Below are 22,524 nucleotides of genomic sequence, written 5' to 3' on the forward strand. Positions count from 1 at the left end.
AATATTAACAAGCTACATAATATGTTTTAATGATTTAAACGGATTGATTCGATTTTTATTACCTTTCATTTCGTTTCTATAAAGCATAAATAGTAGTCTTTTTTTTTTTCAAAGTTCTCAATAAAATTACTTGATGAACTATTTATTTTAGATAAAAAGATAATATTAAACTATGGTAACTCAGTAAATAGGAATAAGTTTACACGACCAATTAGAAGGAAACCACTTGCTCTAGTGCAATCAATATCACCCTTTCTTTAGTTGTATGGGTTTAAGAAATCAAACACATGGTGATTCAGAGGCGCTGAAACGCAACGGTGCAAACACGAGATCCTTCTATGCCACCAAACAAGATAGTTGGATAGGTTCGAACATGATCAAGGTACTGGAAAACCACATTCTCATCACTTCCTTCCTGGTCCTGGTCCAGATCCTGTATATCAAGCATTTTGTGATTGAAGTTTTCAACTTCTTGCAACAGCTCGTCTTTTGTGTTATTACAGGAGGTAATCACCTGAATAAATCACTACGTGTTCAGTAAATGGTGAAAGGGGTAAGAATAGTTTAGTGACTAATAGGAATATATCAGAACTAGTTAGTTTCCAAGCCGCATCAGAATAAGATAAAAGGTAAACAATTGAGCGAAAGAAGCAGTTACCAGGATCCCACCAGATGCAACCAGGTTTGATACTGATTCCCAATACATTAGCCTAGCAAAAAGATAAAAGGCATTAGCCTAACTGAATGTGCCAAATATTAATTTATTTAAATCCTTTTATATCTAAATAACAATAATTTTAAGTAAATGGATTCGACACAAAATCTAACTGGTACACTAATACAAATTAGACTATTCATTCCGCATGAATCCAGATTAAGATTATTTATTCCCAAAAATAACATGAACGAATTTCTACCATGCTTTCCCTCCCCAGTATTGGAAGAGAAATGTTAGGTACCACAGGAACAAACACTTCCCCCAATCCACCTATTCTCTCAAGTATCGAGTGAAGGCACACAAGTGATGGCAAGGCTAAAACCAAGATAAAAGCAAAATTTCCAAATGTAGAATTATACATACCTTTTCATTTGGCCATCAGGGTGCAAGCCAATGGCATCCAATGTTCCTTTGTCCATTACAAGATGGAATTTTCTGTTCAGTTTTGTCTCCAAAACATCATCAACCTGCAATCACCCTTCTTTGATCAATCAAAAAGGAACCACTGTCGGAACCCAAAATTCAAATAACATGAACAAGTAGATCATGCCTAGATATCTTGAGGATCAATGACCATATTATAGTTTCTAAAAGACCTACAAAGAGAGGGGCATAGTTTAAAGCAAAATTTTTGATGCATGAGTAGTTATTATAGATATTTAGATAGACATTTTGAATAAAACTGTTCAGGTGCAATATAAGAAAGGGTGAGAATTTAACTGGATAAGTTTAAGTATTCATAAATCATACATACAATTAGACAGAGAATATAATATACAATCTACTATATATCATATATGATAAAGAAAAATCTGGGGGAAAAACAAAGAACAAGCCTTTTCAGGTAACTACACAAATTTTGGGCCAAGTCCAGTTTGTTGTGAAGGCTGACTGGAGAACTGACCTAGTTTCACCCGAGTATACTAGACTTGAAATTCATCTTGAAGTCAAACATTTCCCAAATTAAATGAAAATTGAACAGGTCACACATTGAACGTAAGTTGCATTTTATAAACATAGATTGAATAAAAGCTTATGGATAATGAGCTACGTTATATGATCCTTGATTTATATATAGATTATAAACTAAATAAGAAAACCCGCAAAAGAAACTCCCAAGTTAAACTGGAAATTGCTGATCAAGTGACAAAAATGCAAAAAAAAAAAAAAGAAAAAGAAAAAGAAAAAAAAAAACGTATGTCTTCAACATAAACTAATCATGTAAACTTAAAGGACAAAGTACCACACTATCAAGTTGACTAGCACATATCATACAGCAAAGGAATGTTGGCATACATACCATAAAATTTATATTAGGAAAACCATTTCGAGTGGCAATCTTTTGTGCAAGAACAATTGCTCCTTCGCTATAATCTGTTCCAGTTAAATCAGAGAACCTGAAATTGGGGCACACAAACTCACAGCAGATTGGCATAAAATACTACCCACAGTCTGCTCTAAATATCATTAACAATAATCACATAGATGGCACATACTACTTAGTTCTATGAGAAAATATAGTGAAAAACACCTCATGGATACAAAGAGCCAAAAAGAATTTCCAACAGAGGCAACAACCAAATCTATATTTACATCATGTTTATTTATGAAATTGGTAGGGTTTTGCCTTAGAACAGATGAGGTACAAGTATAAAAATATAATAAACTCCAGGCAAATGCTGGATGCATTGTGCCATCGAATTCCTTATGGTTAAAGACATTGATTTTGTAGTTTCCTTAGTCCTTTTAGTAGCATTCCCTAGTGCCTTGTATGCATTAGTGTAGTTGCCAGCAATAACCACAATTTTTGTGGTGATAATTAATGAGGATCAACGATAAAGTATCTTACATAGTTATAAACCATCGAAGTGAAACATGCTGTTGAAATAACTTTCAAAAACACTTTACCAATATTTTGAAGGTATGCAAGGTAACAAGTATCAAATATAGTACCCTTGTTTTGCTAACTCTTGCAGCAGCAAACCATTCCCAGTTCCAATATCAAGTACACCCCAGCTAGAGAGATCTTTAGAGATGCTAGCAGGATCAGGTCCAGAGTTGCTACTGCCTTCTGATTTATGTGATTGAGAAATGTTTGCACACAAAGTTTTGGTCCAAGTTGCAACAGTATCCATCACTTCAATTCCAAACCTATCAGTTGAAGAAGTTGACTACATATGGTACTACCACAAATAGCAACATTGAATGGAAAAAACAAAGAAAAGAACCATACAACAAAATTTTACCTCAAAAGAAACATAACAAAGAAACAATTTGACACATAAAGGGTTAAGAAGAGATGTTGATGATGAAAATTTGCATGATCTGTGAGTTTGAATGATAAAAACATTACACACTAGTCTATGCAACTTATATTTAACATCTTGGGTGCATGTAATTTGCAGATGATATTATTTTCGTTGATGAGAGGGTGATTTGATCAAATTTGAATCTGAAATTGTGGATAAAATTTTAAGCAATTAGAATTTTTTAGATAGCAAAATAAAAACTGATATATGAATTGTGGATAAAACATGACATTAATGCAAATGGTCAATCAATGGAATACTCATGGAAAATTTACAGCAATTGAGTAATGCCATATTTAGGTACGACATGCTACATGTAAGAATAACTTCAAATGGAAAGAAAGAAGCATAAAATTGTGCGAGTGTGCTATAGTATCAACTTCTCAAACTAGGAATATGACAGAGTTCCATATAAACTAGGCTCACCAAATTTCACCAGCTTGGCCATGTTCATGAAAATTTGCAAGATCCTCGGCGTAAGAAGCATCCCAATAGCTTTGTAACCCCAGTAATGATGCCTCAACCTCATTTGAGTCTGGCCCCTCCTTATCAGAACTGTTACATCAGTCACAAACAACAAATGAACTGGAAATTCAGCAATAAACAACATCAGTCAATCCAAAATGACAGATGCAACAAATCAAGTTTAACTTGTCGTATACATTTTTCGATGTTTAATACACTTTAGGTACTGGATCAATGCCAGAGAAAGTATTGAGGCACCAGATAGACAACCAGCTAGAGCCTTCAGAAAATTAAAGATTTATCTACTCTGTTGCTTTTAAATATAATAGGAAAAAAACTATGCATTGGCCTCATGCATGCAAAGACAACAAACAGCAAATGTGCTCATCCATGCCGGAAGATTGCAACACATTGCATGCCCTGGAACGCAACAAATGGATGAGGAAAGGTTTTTGTGTTTCGTTTGATAGAACGTGGTGAACTAAGTAGCTATTTCTGAAAGAAATCTATTTTCAGATAGTACAATAAATAAAAAAATGTATTTCCAAAATAAGATAATGCAATCAGTACATTTTGTTTACTATGCATCCCATTAAGCAAGGTTTCAAAAGACATACGCTAGTGATATATAGTCACACAGCACATAAATATTATTAGGCAGGAGCATACACAATTGATACTAAAATATTATAAAGTATTTTTATTAACATATAAGGTATTTATCACTTGCAAAATAATTGTTGAAGTTAACAATTGCAAGTTACAAGTTACAAGTTACTAAACAAAGTAGCTTAATTAGTTTAGATGAAGCAAAATAAGTTTTTTTTTTCACTGCATATGTTAACTGCGTTTTCCATATGGAACCATATGGGGTCGCTTTTCAGTCCCCTTTCAAATCCGCCTAGCGGATACAGGACATACTTTCTTTCGTTTTTGTCTTTCACAGCACAATTCAAACCAAGTCTCAAAGTGATAGGTTTATTTAGCAGTACAAACGAGGCACTAGACTTAAAGAATGCTCTAACATCCAATCCAATGAGAAATAAGTTGCAGGCTGGAAATCATTTAAACACGGGGCAACCGAAAGGTCAACAACACTGAATTACCCGCGGAAGAAACCAAGATCATTTTTTGATGTCGAACAATCAATTCAAGAGGCATGAAAGCAAACAATACAATGGTAAAAAAATTATAAAAAAAATGGCGCAGACAAAAGGGAGGATGGAAACCTGTAATCGGAGGCGGCGGGGAAATTGCAACCGGAGAGCATGTCTACGGCGTCAGCGTGGCGCTGCTCGTCATCCAGAGTGCTTCCGTACTCGCTCTTGATGGACCACGAGTCGGCCGCCACCGAGCGGTCATCGTCGGATATCATCTGCTCAGCTGCGGCGGTCGCAGCAGCCGGCCGCGGCGGGTTCAGATCGGAGTCCTCTGGAGGCCACCGGACTCCCGCCATTCAAGGATCGTCGGAGATGAACAGGAGAAGTAAAAGAAAACCCTAGAGGAATGGAGTCGGGCGGACGCGACTGGCGAGGTTGATGGATATATAAAAGGCTGGCAATTGATTTGAGGGGAAGCGTTGAAATGGGGAGAAGAACACTTTATTAATTAATCCAATTTGTTGGAATATTATGAAAACTAAGTAGTAGCTTTTAATCACGATTATTTATTTATTTATCCCTTGTTTTTTTAACTCATTAAAATAATAATAATAATAATTGAAAATTCACTAAAAAAAACGTTAGTCCATAAATAAAAAGATAATAATAAATAAACAACAATGTAGTTTTTTTTCAAATTTTATTTTTTATTAAAAAAATTATTAAAAGAAGGGGCCATAAAATACATTTTCCCATAAAATACTCCAGTGAATACTTTGACGTGTCAGAAGGGGCCCAGTTGGGCATCCTCGTGTTCAACGATATTTCCATTTCTACCCTCGGACGAATTTTAAGCCGGTCAATTTAGGAGGGCAGATGAGTCATTTGGGCCGTCGCTCTCAAGCGTGGTTCTTCGCCTCTCTTCGTCGTCTTCGTAGCGGAGCTCCACGTAGTTCTTCGTGGAACGGAAGGTGCTCCGCGTCGTGGTCACTGGCGGCGCCGGGTTCGTGGGGAACCATCTGGTGGACTGCTTGATCGCGAGGGAGGACAGCGTCATCGTGGTGGACAATTTCTTCACGGGGCGGAAGGAGAACGTGCTGCACCATTTGGGGAATCCCAACTTCGAGCACATTCGCCTTGATGTGGTGAATCTTCTGCTCTTGGAGGTGGATCAGATCTATCACAACAGATGCCCCGCATCGCCGGCCCACTTTCTAGTTCAACCCCGTGAAGACGATCATATCCTTTTCTCATCCTCCATTCCTTTATCATCGCTTTACGTACCAGCGACAAAGATGGATCCTTTGAGGGTTTTTTTTTCCAATAAAAATCTTCCATTTCTACTCAGATTTGTCCTTTCTTCGTTCTTTCTTGATTTGAGTTTGTTACTAAAAAGACCTATCTTCATTCTTTTTGGATTTATATCGATCTTTTCATTTTCTCATCTTTTTCCAGAGAAGTTTGTGTCTAGTAGAAAAACATCGATCTTTTGATCGAGCAAAAGGAGGAAGAGATTATGATTCTTGTTACTTGTGCAACGCTTAATTCACTCTTTTTTTTTTTTTTTTTTTTTTTGCGCTGCTGTGCACAAGAACAATGTGGTTGGAACTCTCCACATGCTCGGCCTGTCCAAGCGAGTCGGCGCCAGGTTTCTTCTCACAAGCACCAGTGAAGTGCATGGTGATATCCCTGCAACATCCACGAGTTGAGGCCTACTGGGGCAATTCCAATCCAATCGGCAGACTCTTGTCCTCAACCATTTTGGTGAATTTTCTTCACTTGTTTGCCTACTGAAAATTGAAGTCTTGGACGGAATGCTTACTTGCATTTCTGTGCTCGCCAACTATAGGTGTTAAGAGTTGCTATGATGAAGGTAAGCGAACAGCAAGGACTTTAACCATGGATTAACATCGCGGAGTCCAAGTGGAGGTCCTCTATCACCATAGACCAAAGTGCAGCAACTGCAATGCAAATCTACCATAAATGCTCGGACACAGGTCGCTCGGACTTTTAAAGTCCGAGCGAACAGCAAGGACTTTTAAATGCAAACTTGAGCGATCCTTGTTTCATGTCACAGGTCAGAAATGCTGGGATCTTCAACACTTACATGCCTCGGATGTGCATTGATGACGGTCAAGTTGTGAGCAATTTTGTTGTTCAGGTGTGTTATAGAACACATTGAAATAAATATTGAACGCACGCTCACATTTACATGCCATTTGAAATTTGTATGGTCTAGGCTTTCAGGAAGGATCCTTCAACTGTATAGGGAGGGAGATGGAAAGCAAACCAGGAGCTTTCAGTTCTTCTCTGATCTGGTAGTTCGCTCCTGTATCTCTGACTTGTTTCAGTTAGACGTCATCATTTACTTAAGCAATATCTATGTGGTTTCCGGTTTCTTTTGTTTTGAAAATGGATTGAATCTCGATAAGTTGCAGTGTTCGCAATCATTTACCCTCAAAGTAATTCCTGCTGATATTACTGTTTAGATGTGTAAAACTGACAAAAAGAGGGAACAAGCTTTTGATTATCTCGTGCAACAAGCTTTGCTGAGTAGGCCTTTAAGCTGAGAAATATTACAGGTGGAGGGGGGCTGGTGAAGTTGATGGAAGGAGAACACACCAGTCCATTCAACCTAGGGAACCCCGGAGACTTCACCATGTTGGAGCTTGCAAATGTGGTGCAGGGCATGATTGATCCCAATGCCAAAATAGAGTTCGAGTTCAGACCAAACACAGCCAGACATCACTCGGGCTGGGAGCCAAAGATCTCCCTCCGAGATGGTCTTCCCCTCATGCGTATCTTTGCCGACCACTTAGACAATGATCCAAGCACCACAACTACTGCTCTGACTGAAAATGGATCCTTCTGAAAATGTATCAGTATATTATCAACAATTATTTTGTTCATCTAGTAACTGAGTTAAATTTGTAGAGCTTTTTACCTGCGTGCAAGGTTTGAATTCATAAAATGGCATATCATATTTCTCAAATGGATAATAGTCTCACATCTAACATTTGATGGAGATGGAGACACCTCATAGTAAAAAACTCTCAAAACCATTACTATAAACAATTTAAGTAAACATCATTTTAAACGGTTTCCTTCAACAATTTTAAAAATAATTATCAATAGTTCTATAAGTATTGGTAAAATCCGTCATCTTCTCTGGTTCACTGAAGGAGCTTAATTGTTGTGTGATTGCAAATGAGTTGATGCTTCTTTTATATATATATATATATATATATATATATATATATATATATATATATATATATATATATATATATACGATGAATAATGGATAAGAGGGCACATACACAACACAGGTCATGCATGGGCATCTGATTCTAGTCCAAGATTCTTGAAATAATTGTCGTAGTTGGAACAATATTTTTAAAGATTCAAAGTATCAGTAGTGTGTCCAGATGATAATTACTGTTCTTATTCTTCAGAGTTCAGATACAATTTGGTGCAGGCTATTACTGCAGAACATGTACTATTAAAATTGATTTTCCTATATTTGATTTCAAGTGTTTGTGATAAGTAACAATGGCTTCCAGATCATGGGACATGAACTGCATATAATTAAGACTGAACATCTTATCTGAATTTAACTAGAACAGGTAGGTAAGTTACAGAAAGCTATGCACTTCCGCACATAATCTTTACACAACTTGTAGACATACTGCAGTTCATGGTTACACTGTCATTCTTAGACACCATCAGAGCTACTATAACAGCAACACATAGTTTCCATACCTTCCTTATTAAAAGTCCCTAGCACTTGTACTATAAGCCACATTTTGGTGGCACTTTAAGCAACGTTAGAGCCTTTAGGAAACATCACACACAGAAATCCACCATACTTCTTGGCTACCTGATTGCTTTCCAGAACTGTCTCTTTCTTTGAAGGTGTGAAGTACTCATGGTGGTGGTCGTGCTTCTGGGGTAAGTATAAGTTTCGCAGAGGGGGAAGTGGAGGCGGCGGCCACCTTCCTCTTGATGCTGGCAGGCCCCTTTCCAGGTCTCTGAATGCTTCCATTCCTATCTTGTTAAGGTCTGCCATGGAAATTGAAGTACTTCTCTCTGTAAGATTATGAGGAGTTCGTTGTGTGGCAAGCCGGTTTTATAGCAGATATTTTTGTGGGCCTTTTGAAATAGGGTAAAAATCAAAAGAGCACTCCAAATTATGTAAGTGGGTGTCCATTTTTCAAAAGAAAAGTAAAAAGGGTCTCCCATTACATGTTTTATCTCGAGAATATATTTACTTTCAATGTGTAGTTGCTATGACTAGTTATTACAATGTGTAGCAATTATCCTTAATTGTTACAATGTGTAGTAGTTATTCTATCTGCTACAACATTGTACCTTATTTTTAGTATTATTATAACAACTACGATTAGTTGTTACAATATATAACAACTAATACAGTTGTGTAACAACTATTTCAATAGCTGTTATAATTTTTTTAAAGTGATTTTTATGAAGTTTAAATAATTTTGACCAAGTTGATCAAAAATATTTTAATATAATTGTATTAAGATTTAGGATTTAGCGCTCAAAATTTTAAAATTTAGGATTTAATTATGATGGTGTAACAACTACCTAAGTTAATAGCTATATAAGTTAGGTAGTTATTGCAACTGTAGGACAACTACCTAAATAGTTACTATAATTATTTTAAAATGATTTTTACTAATTTGATCAAGTTTATAAAAAAATATTTTGATATAATAATATTTTGTGCATTTGTAATCCTTATTGAGTAGTTGTTATAATAATACTAAAATAAGATGTATTTTGAATATTAAATATTAGATGAGTACTATTTTAGCTTTTTTTTAAAGCACTTTGACAATTTATATAATTTAGGATTTAGAATTTAGAATGTTTTTCTCTTTTAAAATATCATGTGAAGTTGTTATTTTAACCGTCCCTCTAGGATGGTCTTATACATTCTAAAATAGAGTAAATCATGAGAAATATTTATCCTAGTATAGTGACTCTTTGCATGAGGAATGTTAGACATTGAGTGAGATATTTTTGTATCCGTTAGAAATTGATCTCAAAAATTGATGATAGTAAATGTTCATATCGATATATACTAACTGAACTAATCCATAGGTATCTATTGAGAATTATATTTATTGGGAGGGTGAACAATAGATTGGCGTATCTTGTGATTCTTGCATGACTCTTGAAACAATTATAGTCAATGGACATTATTAGTAGGGATATGTTTTGCTGGTTTCCAGATACACTTTGTGGAGGATATTGCCGACGAATATTTGATAGTCCAACTTTATAAAGAATCAATATTAATGCAATTACTCCACGTCTTCTTTGGAATCAGAATGAATTCAATTTTATCTACGGTTTATCCAAGGGTCGGTGCAAAAAAGAAGAGTCAAAAGAAATATCTTTTTGACACCTTCATTTTTTTTTTTTTTTGCCAACTTGTAAAAGTTCAAAAGACAGTGATTAAAGTTTAAATTAGTGTGTATAAATTATGTTTTGGGCAAAAATTAGAAAAAGGGTTTTCTTTTTTGTTGTACAGTCCAAGAGCATTTTTTTTTTATAAATTTTTTATCAAAAGGATGTCAATCTGTCTCCTTATAAAATTACTTAGGTACTCTAGTGTACTGGTCAATCGATTTTGATTTTCTCATAGTCGATTTTAAGTTTAAATTTTGAATTGATTGGCCAATTGTGTGGACAAGATAAGTTTGTGGTGAATGTTAGCGAATAGAATAAATGTGTATCGTCTTGTGGTGAATGTTAGCGAATAGAATAAATTTGTAATGTTGTAATTATAATTTTATAGTTATTATAATGTAAATATTAAGTAAATATGTCAAATCTGTATTGTAGTAACTACCAATTTAGTTGCTATAATATAAATTATAGTAGTTATGAAATTATAATTGTTACAATATAAATATGATTGAACAAGTCAAGTTGTACGACTTGTGTAAACTTAAATTTGATAGGTTAAAAAGTCAAAATCATTTGAATAAAATATTTGAGGGTTGTTGTATAATTTTATATCAATGGATGAGATGGGACATCTTTTGATAGAAGAAATAAAATAGGAGCGCTATTATTAGGGTCTTAAATAAATAAAATATCAGTGAACAAATTTAGTAATAGTTTGGTAAGAATTTGTTTATATTCATTAATACACATAAAATCAATTAAATGAATAACTTTGAACAACTTGTTAAATTAAACAAATAAATTTAAATATATGTGTTCAGCTTATTAATGTTCGTGAGGAATAAAACTCTTATCAACCTGTTAAATAAATAAATAAATAAAATTTTAAAATAAATACATAAGTTTATATTATTAAGTTCAATAATCAACAAATAAATTTAAAATATAAAAACTTTAAAACTCTAAACGAACTAAATCTAAACTTATAAAAAAAATAAATTATATTTAAATAATCATTTCAACATCTTAATTTATTTTAGACTCAGTTTAACTTGTCTCAAGTTAAATAAACTTGAACACAACTTAACTTTTTACCGACCTCTTGAGTTGATTACAATAAAAGGGACGCTTTTGTCAATTTTGCCCTTATGTTTTAGATTTATTTGAAAACAAAACAAATTAAGAAAACAATCGTCTATCTTCATGAAAATCGTTTTACCCGTATTATATATTTAAAATGCAGCTAAAATTTTATTATAATTAATTTATATTATATATATATATATATATATATATATATATATATATATTATAAATATTAGAAGAATAGTTTTGTAAAATATAAAATAAAATAATAATAGTAAAATTGCAAGAACTAAGAGTAAAAATATTATAGGGGGCATGTTTAATAAGCAATAACATCGGGGAGTGAAGCGTAATTTCGTCAGGAAAACCGCCCACCGCCTACCCCTTCGAGCGAACGCCGACGCCGCAGCGGCTCTACGTCCCGCCTTCCTCCCGCGGCGGGACCGGCGGAGACAACCACGAGAATGCGGACCTCGACAACATTGAGTACGACCAGTCCGAAGCTTCCGATCGGCCAACGGCGACGGCGACGACGAGTCGACCCGCTCGACGCCTTCATGGAGGGGATCCAGGAGGAGATCCGAGCTCCACCTCCCGCCTCCTCTAATCCGAAGGACCGAGGCGACAAATATGATGGCGAGGACGAGGATGACCCTGTGGAAATCTTCTTGCGATCGAAGAAAGATCGGGGTTGACTCTGGTGTCAGAGGCCCTTCACTCTGGGTATGATTCGGACGAGGAAGTGTATGCTGTAGCCAAAGAAGTAGACTCCGGGACGATCGAATTGACTCGGATGACAATCCGATTGTCATGGATAAGAGAAAGATCGAGCCGATTCCGGCATTGGACCATAGCACTATGGACTACGAGCCGTTTAACAAGGATTTCAACGAAGAGAAACCTTCAATATCAGGTAAATTTCATAGCTTTGCTGCGATTTCTGTAGCGGTTAAGCTACTTGTGATAGTACTAATTTGATAATAATTATATTGATTCTTCAGTGACAAAACATGCCTGCTGCATATTGTGCGGCTGTTTGTTGTAAGTGCTTAGATTGCATTTTTCGACAAATGAGATGGAATTTTAATATGATTTGAGTTTCGAGATCTGACAAATGTTCATGTTGTTGTCTACTCAAGTTTGCTATATTGATATGTTAATACTTTATACTATAAGAAACCTTTCCTACCAATATGCCAGTGTTAAGAATCTCTAGAATTGTCAATTGAGGATACTTTTATCTGTAATTCTTGGGTTTGCTTTTTGTTCATTTGCAGGTATGAGTGATCAAGAAGTTTCAGAGTACCGGAAAACCTTAGCTTTTCGTGTTTCAGGTTTTGATGTTCCAAAACCAATCAAACTCTTTGAAGATTGAGGCTTTCCTGCTCCATTGATGGGTGCTATTGCAAAGCAGGTCTATGAGAAACCAACAACAATACAATGTCAGGCTATCCCTATTGTGCTTTCTAGTAGAGATATTGTTGGTATTGCAAAAACAGGTTCCGGTAAAACTAATGTATTTGTTCCCCCTATGATTGTTCATATTATGGATCAGCCTGAACTTGACAAAGGAGAAGGACCAATAGGTGTGATATGTGCTCCAACAAGGGAATTGGCACATCAGATATATATAGAAGCTAAGAAATTTGCAAAATCTTATGGACTATGTGTTGCGACTGTGTATGGTGGAGTATCCAAATTAGATCAATTCAAAGAACTCAAGGCAGGTTGTGAAATAGTTGTTGCTGCTCCGGGAAGACCGATTAACTTGCTTAAGATGAAGGCTCTGGCAATGACTAGTACAACTTATCTTGTACTACATGAAGCTGACCAGATGTTTGATCTAGGCTTTGAGCCACAGGTTCATTCTATTGTTGGTCAAATCAGGCCAAATCGACAAACTTTATTTTTCTTGGCTACTATGCCATACAAAGTCGAGCGTTTAGCAAGAGAAATTCTATCTGATCCTGGAAGAATTACAGTTGGTGAGGTTGGAACGGCCAATGAGGATATCACTCAGGTTGTAAATGTAATTCCTTCTGAAGCTGAGAAGATGCCTTGGCTTCTTGATAAGCTACCTGTAATTCCAGTTTAGCATCCGGTTGTTTTATATGATGCCGACAGCAAGGCTGCTTAGAATACTTATAGATGAATATGAACCTAGAGTGCATTGGACTCTTGATTCTCTTAGAATTTTAGTATCTATTTCACTGTTAAAAAAGAGTGTTTACCGTTAAGAGTATTGTACCTTTAATTTGTTATCTAGAACAACCATATGCCTGTAATCTCAAATGGAAAGTACGAAAACTGTTTTGTTTTGCTTCTCTAAAAATACGTTCATTGAATCTTCTATTAAATTCAGGATGGGAAGTTCAGGGCTAAACGTGTTGCAAGAAAAGGTTCTGGTATGTGTTGGATTTTCATGCCACTCCGGAAGGTTAGCCTCAAAAACTTTTTAAACTCTACCGATTATCTTTGATTAGGATTTTGTTGAATTCATTGTGAAACTATGAAATGTGATGAATTAGACTGTAAAATGTTATGGTTGCCACTATTTTTACACTTCTTTCCATCCAAAAATCTCCTAGCAAATTGTTTGAGTTGAAGAAAGCAAAGATCCATACAGCCAGTTTCAAATAATCACAAATAGCATGGGTTTGTTGCGTCCTTCAAAGCGAAGATCTATATATCTATATCTACATATATACATATATTATGTTTTTATTGTCTGATTCTTTTTCCTTGTTCCGATTGCAGCTCAAAAGAGAGGCCGTGAGAAAGAAAACGGCCTTCTGGATGGGATATTTAGGAATGTGCCTACAGTTGGGATGCACTTTATATATATTTTCCCTGGTGAGTGATAGTGTGTATATGTTGCAATGAATGATCGATGGATCGATCAAATATGTATGCATCACCCCCTTTGTAATGTGTTTGCATTGTTCTTTAGCTAGATGTGTTCCAACCCAGCCACCATGTACAGTAGAAAACATGATGGAATGCCATTGGATATGGTGGAAAATGATGAAGACGGTCAGTGGAAAATTCCCATTTGACCTCCATAAAGTACCTCTTCTTTGAAGATTTTCTTTAGAATTTCAATACCATCAAAACTCCAAGTCATTTCTTTTTTATCAAATGACTTTGTAGCTCTTCAAATGTTCAACTTTGCCATGAGACTTTTTTTTTTTCAGTTTACCAACTTGTAAGATGTGTGTAGACTAGAATGAATTCATGAACGAAGAACTACAAAATATTCTTATAAATAATCCGACCACAGCATACTATCTACCACGCTTGGAAGTTTTATGTTGTGCAAAAATTATTAATAAATGTAATTACATTTGATCTACTATAATAAATCGCTTGACATAGATGATTTGATAGATAATTCATTGGTTTAACATATTATATACTTCATTAAGAATCCAAATGACTCATCTAATTTCTCATGTTTATAATTGCCAAAACAATGTAATAAGTTTTACTAAATCTTACTAATGTAACCTAAGGGATTCAAAGCAAAGGTTCACTATCGTCAATCCTCTGATTAGATATAGGTAGATAAATTATGGAAGATATTTTATCAGACATCTAATGGGACACTTTGCACCCACTAAAAATTGATCCCAAAATCTATTAGAACAATTACTCGTATAATTACCAACCGTGTCAATCCATAGGGGTACATTGAACCTAGGGCGATCGGCCTGATCTTATGGAAATTTCAGGGTAAATCAGGAAGCGCTCAAGGCGGGTGGCCTAGAAGTCCAATGGTTGTGTGCCCTATTTGAAGAAAAAAAAATCCCTACAAATATTAGGGATTGAACCGTGAAGAATTGATTCTAAGATCTATTGGAGCAATCATCCATATAATTACCAACCGTACCAATCTGTAGGGTCATAACGGATTCAACATTATATGTTGAACTAGGTAACATCGAACCTAGGACGACTGTCCACAAAATTTTTTTATCTGCTGTTAGGATAAATCAGGAAGCACTCGTGGTGGATGATCCAGAAGTCCAACATACTATGAACGTACCGTTTAAAGAAAAAATCCTTATAAATATATTATAATTAGGGATCAAATTGTAATTAGATGATAACTTGATATCCGTTCATCGTAACCCGGGGGCACACAATGGATTCAACATTTCTGCACTGATGGAAGGTTGTTGTACTTGGTCAATTTTCTTGACTTGACATATCTAAAGGAAAATTAAAAAAACATATATGATTCTTTGTTGGGCGTTCATAGAATAATTAATCAATAATTTCGTTGACCAACTTTAGTTCATTTCTATTAAATTTTGTAATCGAAAGTTAAGGCTATTTTGATATTAATAAAACTTTGAGAGTGTTTTGTGTAAAATCTATTAGTTGCTGGGGGCATGTTAAAAGTAACCCGTAGGGCGACATTATTTGGTTCTCTGGCCGGTTCGATCGGACGGTCAGAGTGGCTCAAGCGGAGAGGTCGGCAACAGATGGGGCAATTCCGTCCGTGCGATCACCATCCTACGGTGCGCGATTATTAAAGCATTCCCGTGGGCCTCGGCCTCCATGTGGCGTCTCCGTCTTTTCCTTAACGGCGTTTCTCGACTGTGACGGCCATTTGACGACGCCGTCGCGCTTCGAGTTTGGGGAATCCACACGGTGGTTAAAGAAGAAAAAGGAAAGCCCCCAAAATTCCTCTCCAGTTCGTCGATCCGGAGTCGCGCAAAGGCAGCAGGCTTTAGAGGGCGAGGGAGCGACACGATTGGTGAAGAAGAGGAAGTGCGGTCTTGGTTGGAGATGCTCGTGGAGGCCGAGGTTGCGCCCTCAAACTTTCCGGTCCCCGGCGTGCAGTGCCGATGCGGGTCCGGAGTCGTACAGGAGGTCGCCGAAGTGTCCTCCGCAGCTGCGGATGCGACGTCGACCTTGGGGAATCCGTCTCCGGAGGTTCGACGGGACGATGGGGGAGCAGATGGTGCGGATGCCGATCTTGCGGTTTCGGATATGGTGAGATTTGGATTTGGATTTTTTTTTTTTCCAGCTAGATTTGTAGGCCACTCTTTCATGTAGTTGTGAGCTCTTTTATTGTGTTCCTTCATTATTTGTCGATTCAGTTAAATTTCTTCAGTTTCGTGCACGATCTTGAGAATAGTAAGAAATTTATATTAATCTGTGTTTGGTTAAGTATGGTTGGATATTTCCTTGGGCTATACCGAAGTCTGGAAATCAACACTAATTATAAATTGCCTTTTTTTGTAAATGAAATATAAATATGCACTTGAAGTTGAGACGTGGTTGTTGACTTGTTGTTGTTTTCATTTTGAGTATTGAGACTGGCAGTACAGATCTCAGACATCAGGCGTTGTTAACTATAACGTACTAGAAATGCTGGTTTTACAGTATGTAAAGCTGCACAGTATATGTTGTGCGAATTTGTTTGTTTGGCTACAACTTAATATTACCTTGTAGGTAATCTAGTGCTATCATGTCTTTGAGATCATACAATCTCATTCGTTTATATAAAATTTTGATTTCTCAGGCAGATTCTATGCATGTGCTGTTGACATTGATGGATGAGACTTTTGTTGTTTAATTATGAATATGTAATGAGTAATGACCCAAATATTTGGTTTCAGTTTATAATGTTTATTTTTTCGTAATAAACTTCTTAGATTTCCTTGAGGATATATTTGATAATAAAGCTAGAAATGAGTGTTCAATTGATTATAGTGAAATAATCTTTTAAACTTCCATTGTATATCACTGGCTTATTATTTATTTCGTGGAGATTTCTAGCTGTAGTGCTGTAAATTCAGGATGTTATTTTCTAACTGAGATAAGATTAGATAACATTGCATGTTTATTGTTGGTATAGGTAATCAGGAATATTATTGGTAAGTGTTATCAGTCTAAATATTCTGAAAGGGAAATCACATGCAATGGTCAATCACATCCATTAGAACTTTCCTACTAAAACTCAAACATGCAATTTTTACCTATATAGTCATTGAGAATTTGGAAAGCCTAAAGGTTAACATGCAATGTTCTCTTGAATATAATGTTACCATGTTGTCACCATTGGTGGTTCTTGTTAGCTGATTGAGGTGGTTCTTGTTAGCTGATTGAAGGTGAATTGAATTCAGGTTCTGTGAAACACAATTAATTTTTTTGATTGTTCAAGAAAGCAGTCGTATTGGCTTTTATGTTGCCGCATGGGTGTAAGCGATGAAAAAACTTACCTTACCATATATGACTATAACAAGTTTGCACACACCTTATGCAAGCTGCACACGGATTATGCAAGACAAGCATATCATTTAAAGTTAATGTCCAAGTTGAAGTTCAATCTAATAGTGATTGGTTTCATCCAAATAAACTAACAATTAACATGATTGCTCAGGTTATGAGAATGTTCTTTTATTGTATTTTCTTTGGTTAACTAACACATATTGTATGCATATTATCTTATATGACTGCTCGAGTTCATTTGGGAATTTTTTCTGAATGGAACTACAGATTGCTTAGGTCGACTAAAATGTGATGAATTAAGTAAACATTTCTACATGGGTTGCTTAATTGATTAATTTGATATATTTTGTGTTCGATGTGAATTTATGCATGCTGTCGTAGACAACATTCTTCCTTGTTGCCACTATAATCCTTGTTAACTAACATTTTTCTATGGACCGTTTGGTTAGCAAAGCAGTTAGAACTTGGGAGCTGATGGCTGAGTCAGTAGCCCAGTTTTTCACACCTTAGAGCTTTAAATAAGGAGAAACAGAACAGGACCTTTCCTCTTCCCATGAATTACATGAATGATAAATTAAATGAATGACATGAAAAGCATGCCTGCTGATTGAGACCCAATACAAAAATAGATAAGAAGAAATTTCTACACCTCCCATATTTCCACTTGCATATATGTCTGCATACTGCTAAAGGATTATGTTTGTGGCTTCACGGCATATTTATGGTCTGCTACATAGTTTGAAAACATTTTTAGGGTCCATCCTTATAATCCCAAGTTTTGACCAGTTGAGTCATTTTTCTCAATTCGTGGTATGTAAACTTCTCACACATTGCATACAGGAGCTGCATGAAAAGTTTAATGAATTATTAGAGTAGGATGGATTTTGCTCCCATCCTATTTAATTTATGTAATTTCTATGCATTTAATTTTGACTAGAAATAACATGGTTCTGGTAGTGATTTTAATTTATGGTTTTATTCAAAAGAATTCAGCTGTCCGAACATGAACTTTCAACTTTAGGATTCATTAAAAACATTTCCAATTATATACAGTTGCATACATATACAATTCTATTTTACCTACAAAAGCAATTTAATAACCTCAGAGTCCAAGGCCTGGTAAATTATATAATCACAGAAAATAAATCATGTAATATAGTTGATTAATTGTTCTGAAGGGTCTATTCTAGGAAAGTAACAACTCGTCCCTGAAGTAACAATGACCTAATCGATGCTTTAGGAACACCTGAAAGGACATGATATGTTTGAAAAGTGCACATGATTTGCTTGCCTTATTTTATGCTATTAAAGACAAAACATTTCTCACTATATCATCAAGTAACTTAAATGACAAATTGATCTCGCCTCATTATATTCAGACAACAGTATCATTGTAGCTTTTACGTTTCAGTATGTTCCTTTTGATCTTTCAGTTTTCTTCAACATTCATCGCTAGGTACTTTTTTCTATTTGTTGCTCATTAATTATTTATGTTGTTCTTTCTCGCCTTCAGAGTTGCAAGCTTAAATTTACTTCATTTATTATATTTTTCAGAATAATACTTTGTATTTCTTGTAATCCATCATGTTTGTCTTATACTATGACAATTAAAATCCATTGACCTTTGGTGGCTGCTTATTGTGGTCAAGTATCTCAAAATTAAGAATAAAGGAAATTGATATTGTTTGGATCAATTGCAGAGTTTTTTTATAGGAATATTCTCAATTTTCTCTTTTATTGCCTTATTGCATTCATGACAAATGACAATAACATATACAATCACCAGACATGAGAATCATTCATTCTGTAATCGCGCTTGTATTGATGTGAGCTTCGCTGAAGCTGGATATGATTGTAATAATATAATGTCTTTCCTTTATTGAGAACCTTCCTCGGCAGTTTACAATGACATAAAAACATATTATTTAGAATTTTCTTGTCCTGTTAATCTTGCTGTTGAAGACTTATCTTTGAAAACTAATAATGTGTTAGATCACTGAAGACCCAGGCAAAATACTGTAGAATAACATTTAACTCATCTATTACCATTTCTGGTTATTCATTTGGTTTCTTCTTTGAATTGGATGCATTTTGCTTCTGGTTATTTGTTGTTGCATGTATTGATCTAGACAATTTTGTTATAAATCACATGGTTGCTTTGGTTCCCAAAAGAAGTTTGTGCTCAATTAATTAGTTCTGCAATTTTTTTTCTATGATTTTGACTCAGGGCACAAGATCATCACTTGTTGCAGTTGATCCCATTAGATCATATCAATTTGTTCCTAACCTTCGTTCTGGTAGCTTTGCCAATGTTGGACCTAGGAGATACATGGAAGATGAATACATTCGCATTGATGATCTCTCAGAAAATCTGGGCTCTGTGCTTAGATGCCCAACCCCTAGCGCCTTCTATGGGGTAACCTTATAACTTCACTCGGTAAATGGCCTCAATTATACTGCTGCAGATAATAGTTTCATTACAAGAAAAAACCTTGCTTACACAGATATTCGATGGCCATGGAGGTCCAGATGCATCCGCCTATATTAAACGGCATGCCATTAGGATTTTATTTGAAGATGCTGGCTTTCCGCATGCAGATGAACCTGATGAGGATTTCATGAAATCAGTGGAGAACTCAATCAAAAGTGCATTCCAGCTTGCTGACCTTGCTTTGGCCGATGAGTGTACTATTAGCAGTTCTTCTGGAACTACAGCACTTATAGCACTGGTGTTTGGCAGGTATGTAATTCTGAAAGTAATCACATTGGGTCTTTGATGTAGTAGTGTAAAGTGTGGGAGGGTGTTAAAAGGCAGTTTATGATAATCTTCTTTCTTGTGAGGTGGTTGGTTATATATCAGATTTTTAGATATACATGAGCCATAATTTTACATCTCGAGGAACTTTTTGTCTCCTATTGAATTTGATCCAATGTTCAATTGGTGTTGCCTGAGGATCTTGTTTGGTTTCTGTTGTTGGTGGTTCAAATGAAGAATTCTATTACATCTCGTCTGCTCTCTTTCAATCAGGGATTTCCATTTATCAGCTTTTTTTCCACAGGCTCCTCATGGTCGCCAATGCTGGGGATTGCCGAGCTGTTCTATGTAGAAAAGGTGAAGCAGTTGAAATGTCACAAGATCACAGACCCACAAATGCAGTTGAGCGTCAGAGGATTGAGGCATCTGGTGGTTACATCGATGGTGGTTACCTCAACGGTGTGCTCTCCCTCACCCGCGCATTGGGAGACTGGGACATTAAAGAGCCTCGAGGCTCTCCTTCTCCTCTCATTGCAGAGCCCGAGTTCAGGCATGCTCTTCTCTCAGAAGATGATGAGTTCCTAATTATCGGATGCGACGGCATATGGGATGTGATGTCAAACCAACACGCTGTCAACATAGTGAGCAAGGGCCTGAGGCGGCATGACAACCCTGAACTGTGTGCCAGAGAGCTAGTCTCGGAGGCACTAAGGCTGAAGACATTTGACAATCTTACAGTGATCGTCGTGTGTTTTTCTGATGAATACTCCATGCCACAAGGCGACCAACCTCAATTGTGCAAATTTAGGTGTTGCAAAAGCTTGTCGATCGATGCCCTTTGCAACCTTAAGAACTGGTTAGGTAAAAATGGCCGGAGTTGAAACTTCCAAGATCCTTGTAGATAACTCAACTGGAATGCGCCACAAAATCCTGAAACATACTCTCTGATCCTATTTCGTCTAGTGAATTAGAATGGCCATAGAGCAGCCAACCAGTTTTGTAGTTTTTTTTTTTGGCCATTATTTTGATGGTGATAATTTTAGAGTGTTTTCACTTTTCTCTGTAAATAATATTAAACTAGGGATGATGCATCAGATTGACTCATTTTTTATGGCTGAGTAAGTGCGTGCATTAGCAGACTTGATCCTTTGTTTTTAGTGAGTTTGACATATTCAATGGCAGTTGAGGAAATATATTAGAACATCAAATCCAAAGACAATCTACTTTTTTTTCATAAATTTTATGATTTGATCCATTTAATTCAAATTTTAGTGTATAAAAACATGCATTTTTTTAGTTAGCTACGTATATTCAATTTTTTGAACTGAATAATTATGAGATGATTGATTTGATTTTATGAAAATTTCTCATTAGTTATCATTCAAACGGTTCCATTTCTTATTAGAGAACAAATTTTCTATCACAACTCAGATTCAAATTTTAGATTTCTCTTTAATGACAAGGAAGATTTTATATATATATATATATATATATATATATATATATTATGTTTATTATTTTTTATAAGAAATAATATCTCGTGAGAATGTATAGAATCGGTGATCGAAAATGGAGTTTGGAAGAGGAGCGATGTTGGTGGCCTTCTTCGCCATGGCCCTGTGGATCGGTGGCATAACAAGATTAGAGGCTCAGCTTAAGGTTGACTTCTACGCCTACAGGTGCCCTCATGCTGAGGCCATTGCCAAAGAGGAGATCAAGAAAGCCACTAAAAAAAAAAACAAGAGCTTTAGAATCAGTTTTTGGGATTTTTCGAAACGTATTCTAATCGCTTCAGATAAATTTGAAACGATTCTATTACTAGCTCAATTTCATCCGCTCCTAGCATCTATTGTACCACAGTAATAGCCGGTGGTGAAATAAGAATAACCGCTCCTAAAAGCATTATTCAAAGCGGTTATAAATAACTCCAATAGATAGTCATAGAAGCGGTTGTTTAAGCACCGGTGTTTCTAGTCTTTGAAAGTTGTTGATAACCGGGCCTATAAACATGCATCACATTTGATTTTCTAGTGCTGTGGTTGCTTTGTTCTTAAGGTGGTTAACTAACGCTTCAAATTAATATATAGGAGCGGTTATTCAGAACGTTTATACAAACTTCTAAAATTGTTGTAAATCGATTATACAGTCATGGGCACTGCAATACATTTTCCCTTCTAAGAGTGGTTGTTAACCACTTTAGAAGTCATTTAAAAAAATATTTTTAGATTTTTCTATTCCATTCCTACTGCACAAGCAACTCCACAATGGAAAAAACATGATACATCTAAAAGAAATAATTGAAAAATAACAAAAATATAACAAAAATAAATTGTCATTTACTGGGATATAAACTAGACAAAATCCAACAATCCACAAATGAGTATCGAAGTTTCAAGAAACATGAAATTC

The 22,524-nt window shown here is 35.7% G+C and overlaps 2 protein-coding genes, 1 long non-coding RNA gene and 1 pseudogene across 3 annotated transcripts; 3 read left to right on the forward strand and 1 right to left on the reverse strand.

Annotated features, from left to right (window-relative positions):
- Positions 1 to 145: 145 nt before the first annotated feature.
- LOC121977038 (EEF1A lysine methyltransferase 2-like) lies at positions 146 to 5,066 on the reverse strand. Its single transcript, XM_042529528.1, has 7 exons — positions 4,722 to 5,066; positions 3,454 to 3,582; positions 2,672 to 2,869; positions 2,019 to 2,115; positions 1,082 to 1,185; positions 659 to 710; positions 146 to 514 (listed from the first exon to the last, which is right to left on the reverse strand). Exons 1-7 carry the CDS (start codon positions 4,946 to 4,948, stop codon positions 296 to 298), a joined length of 1,026 nt encoding a protein of 341 aa, XP_042385462.1. The 5' UTR covers positions 4,949 to 5,066; the 3' UTR covers positions 146 to 295.
- A 429-nt stretch (positions 5,067 to 5,495) lies between these two features.
- On the forward strand, positions 5,496 to 7,501 carry LOC121977040. The gene is made up of 4 exons (XR_006110724.1): positions 5,496 to 6,356; positions 6,442 to 6,753; positions 6,832 to 6,910; positions 7,175 to 7,501. It is a non-coding gene; the product is annotated as an uncharacterized LOC121977040 (long non-coding RNA).
- A 1,019-nt stretch (positions 7,502 to 8,520) lies between these two features.
- On the forward strand, positions 8,521 to 14,329 carry LOC121978752 (annotated as a pseudogene).
- A 1,412-nt stretch (positions 14,330 to 15,741) lies between these two features.
- On the forward strand, positions 15,742 to 21,272 carry LOC121977042 (probable protein phosphatase 2C 2). Its single transcript, XM_042529530.1, has 4 exons — positions 15,742 to 16,118; positions 19,588 to 19,776; positions 19,865 to 20,100; positions 20,420 to 21,272. Exons 1-4 carry the CDS (start codon positions 15,912 to 15,914, stop codon positions 20,994 to 20,996), a joined length of 1,209 nt encoding a protein of 402 aa, XP_042385464.1. The 5' UTR covers positions 15,742 to 15,911; the 3' UTR covers positions 20,997 to 21,272.
- Positions 21,273 to 22,524: the final 1,252 nt, after the last annotated feature.

This window comes from Zingiber officinale, chromosome 4B (assembly GCF_018446385.1).
Source record: "Zingiber officinale cultivar Zhangliang chromosome 4B, Zo_v1.1, whole genome shotgun sequence".
Lineage (NCBI taxonomy): Eukaryota > Viridiplantae > Streptophyta > Magnoliopsida > Zingiberales > Zingiberaceae > Zingiber > Zingiber officinale.

Coding starts and splice junctions, on each gene's coding strand:
- LOC121977038 (XM_042529528.1), bottom strand. CDS start 4,948: ATGGCGGGAGTCCGGTGGCCTCCAGAGGACTCCGATCTGAACCCGCCG. Junction 3,583..4,721: donor CCCGCCGCCTCCGATTACAG/GTTTCCATCCTC, acceptor CTGATGTAACAG/TTCTGATAAGGAGGGGCCAG. Junction 515..658: donor TTGCATCTGGTGGGATCCTG/GTAACTGCTTCT, acceptor TGATTTATTCAG/GTGATTACCTCCTGTAATAA.
- LOC121977042 (XM_042529530.1), top strand. CDS start 15,912: ATGCTCGTGGAGGCCGAGGTTGCGCCCTCAAACTTTCCGGTCCCCGGC. Junction 16,119..19,587: donor ATCTTGCGGTTTCGGATATG/GTGAGATTTGGA, acceptor ATTTTGACTCAG/GGCACAAGATCATCACTTGT. Junction 19,777..19,864: donor CCCCTAGCGCCTTCTATGGG/GTAACCTTATAA, acceptor TTGCTTACACAG/ATATTCGATGGCCATGGAGG.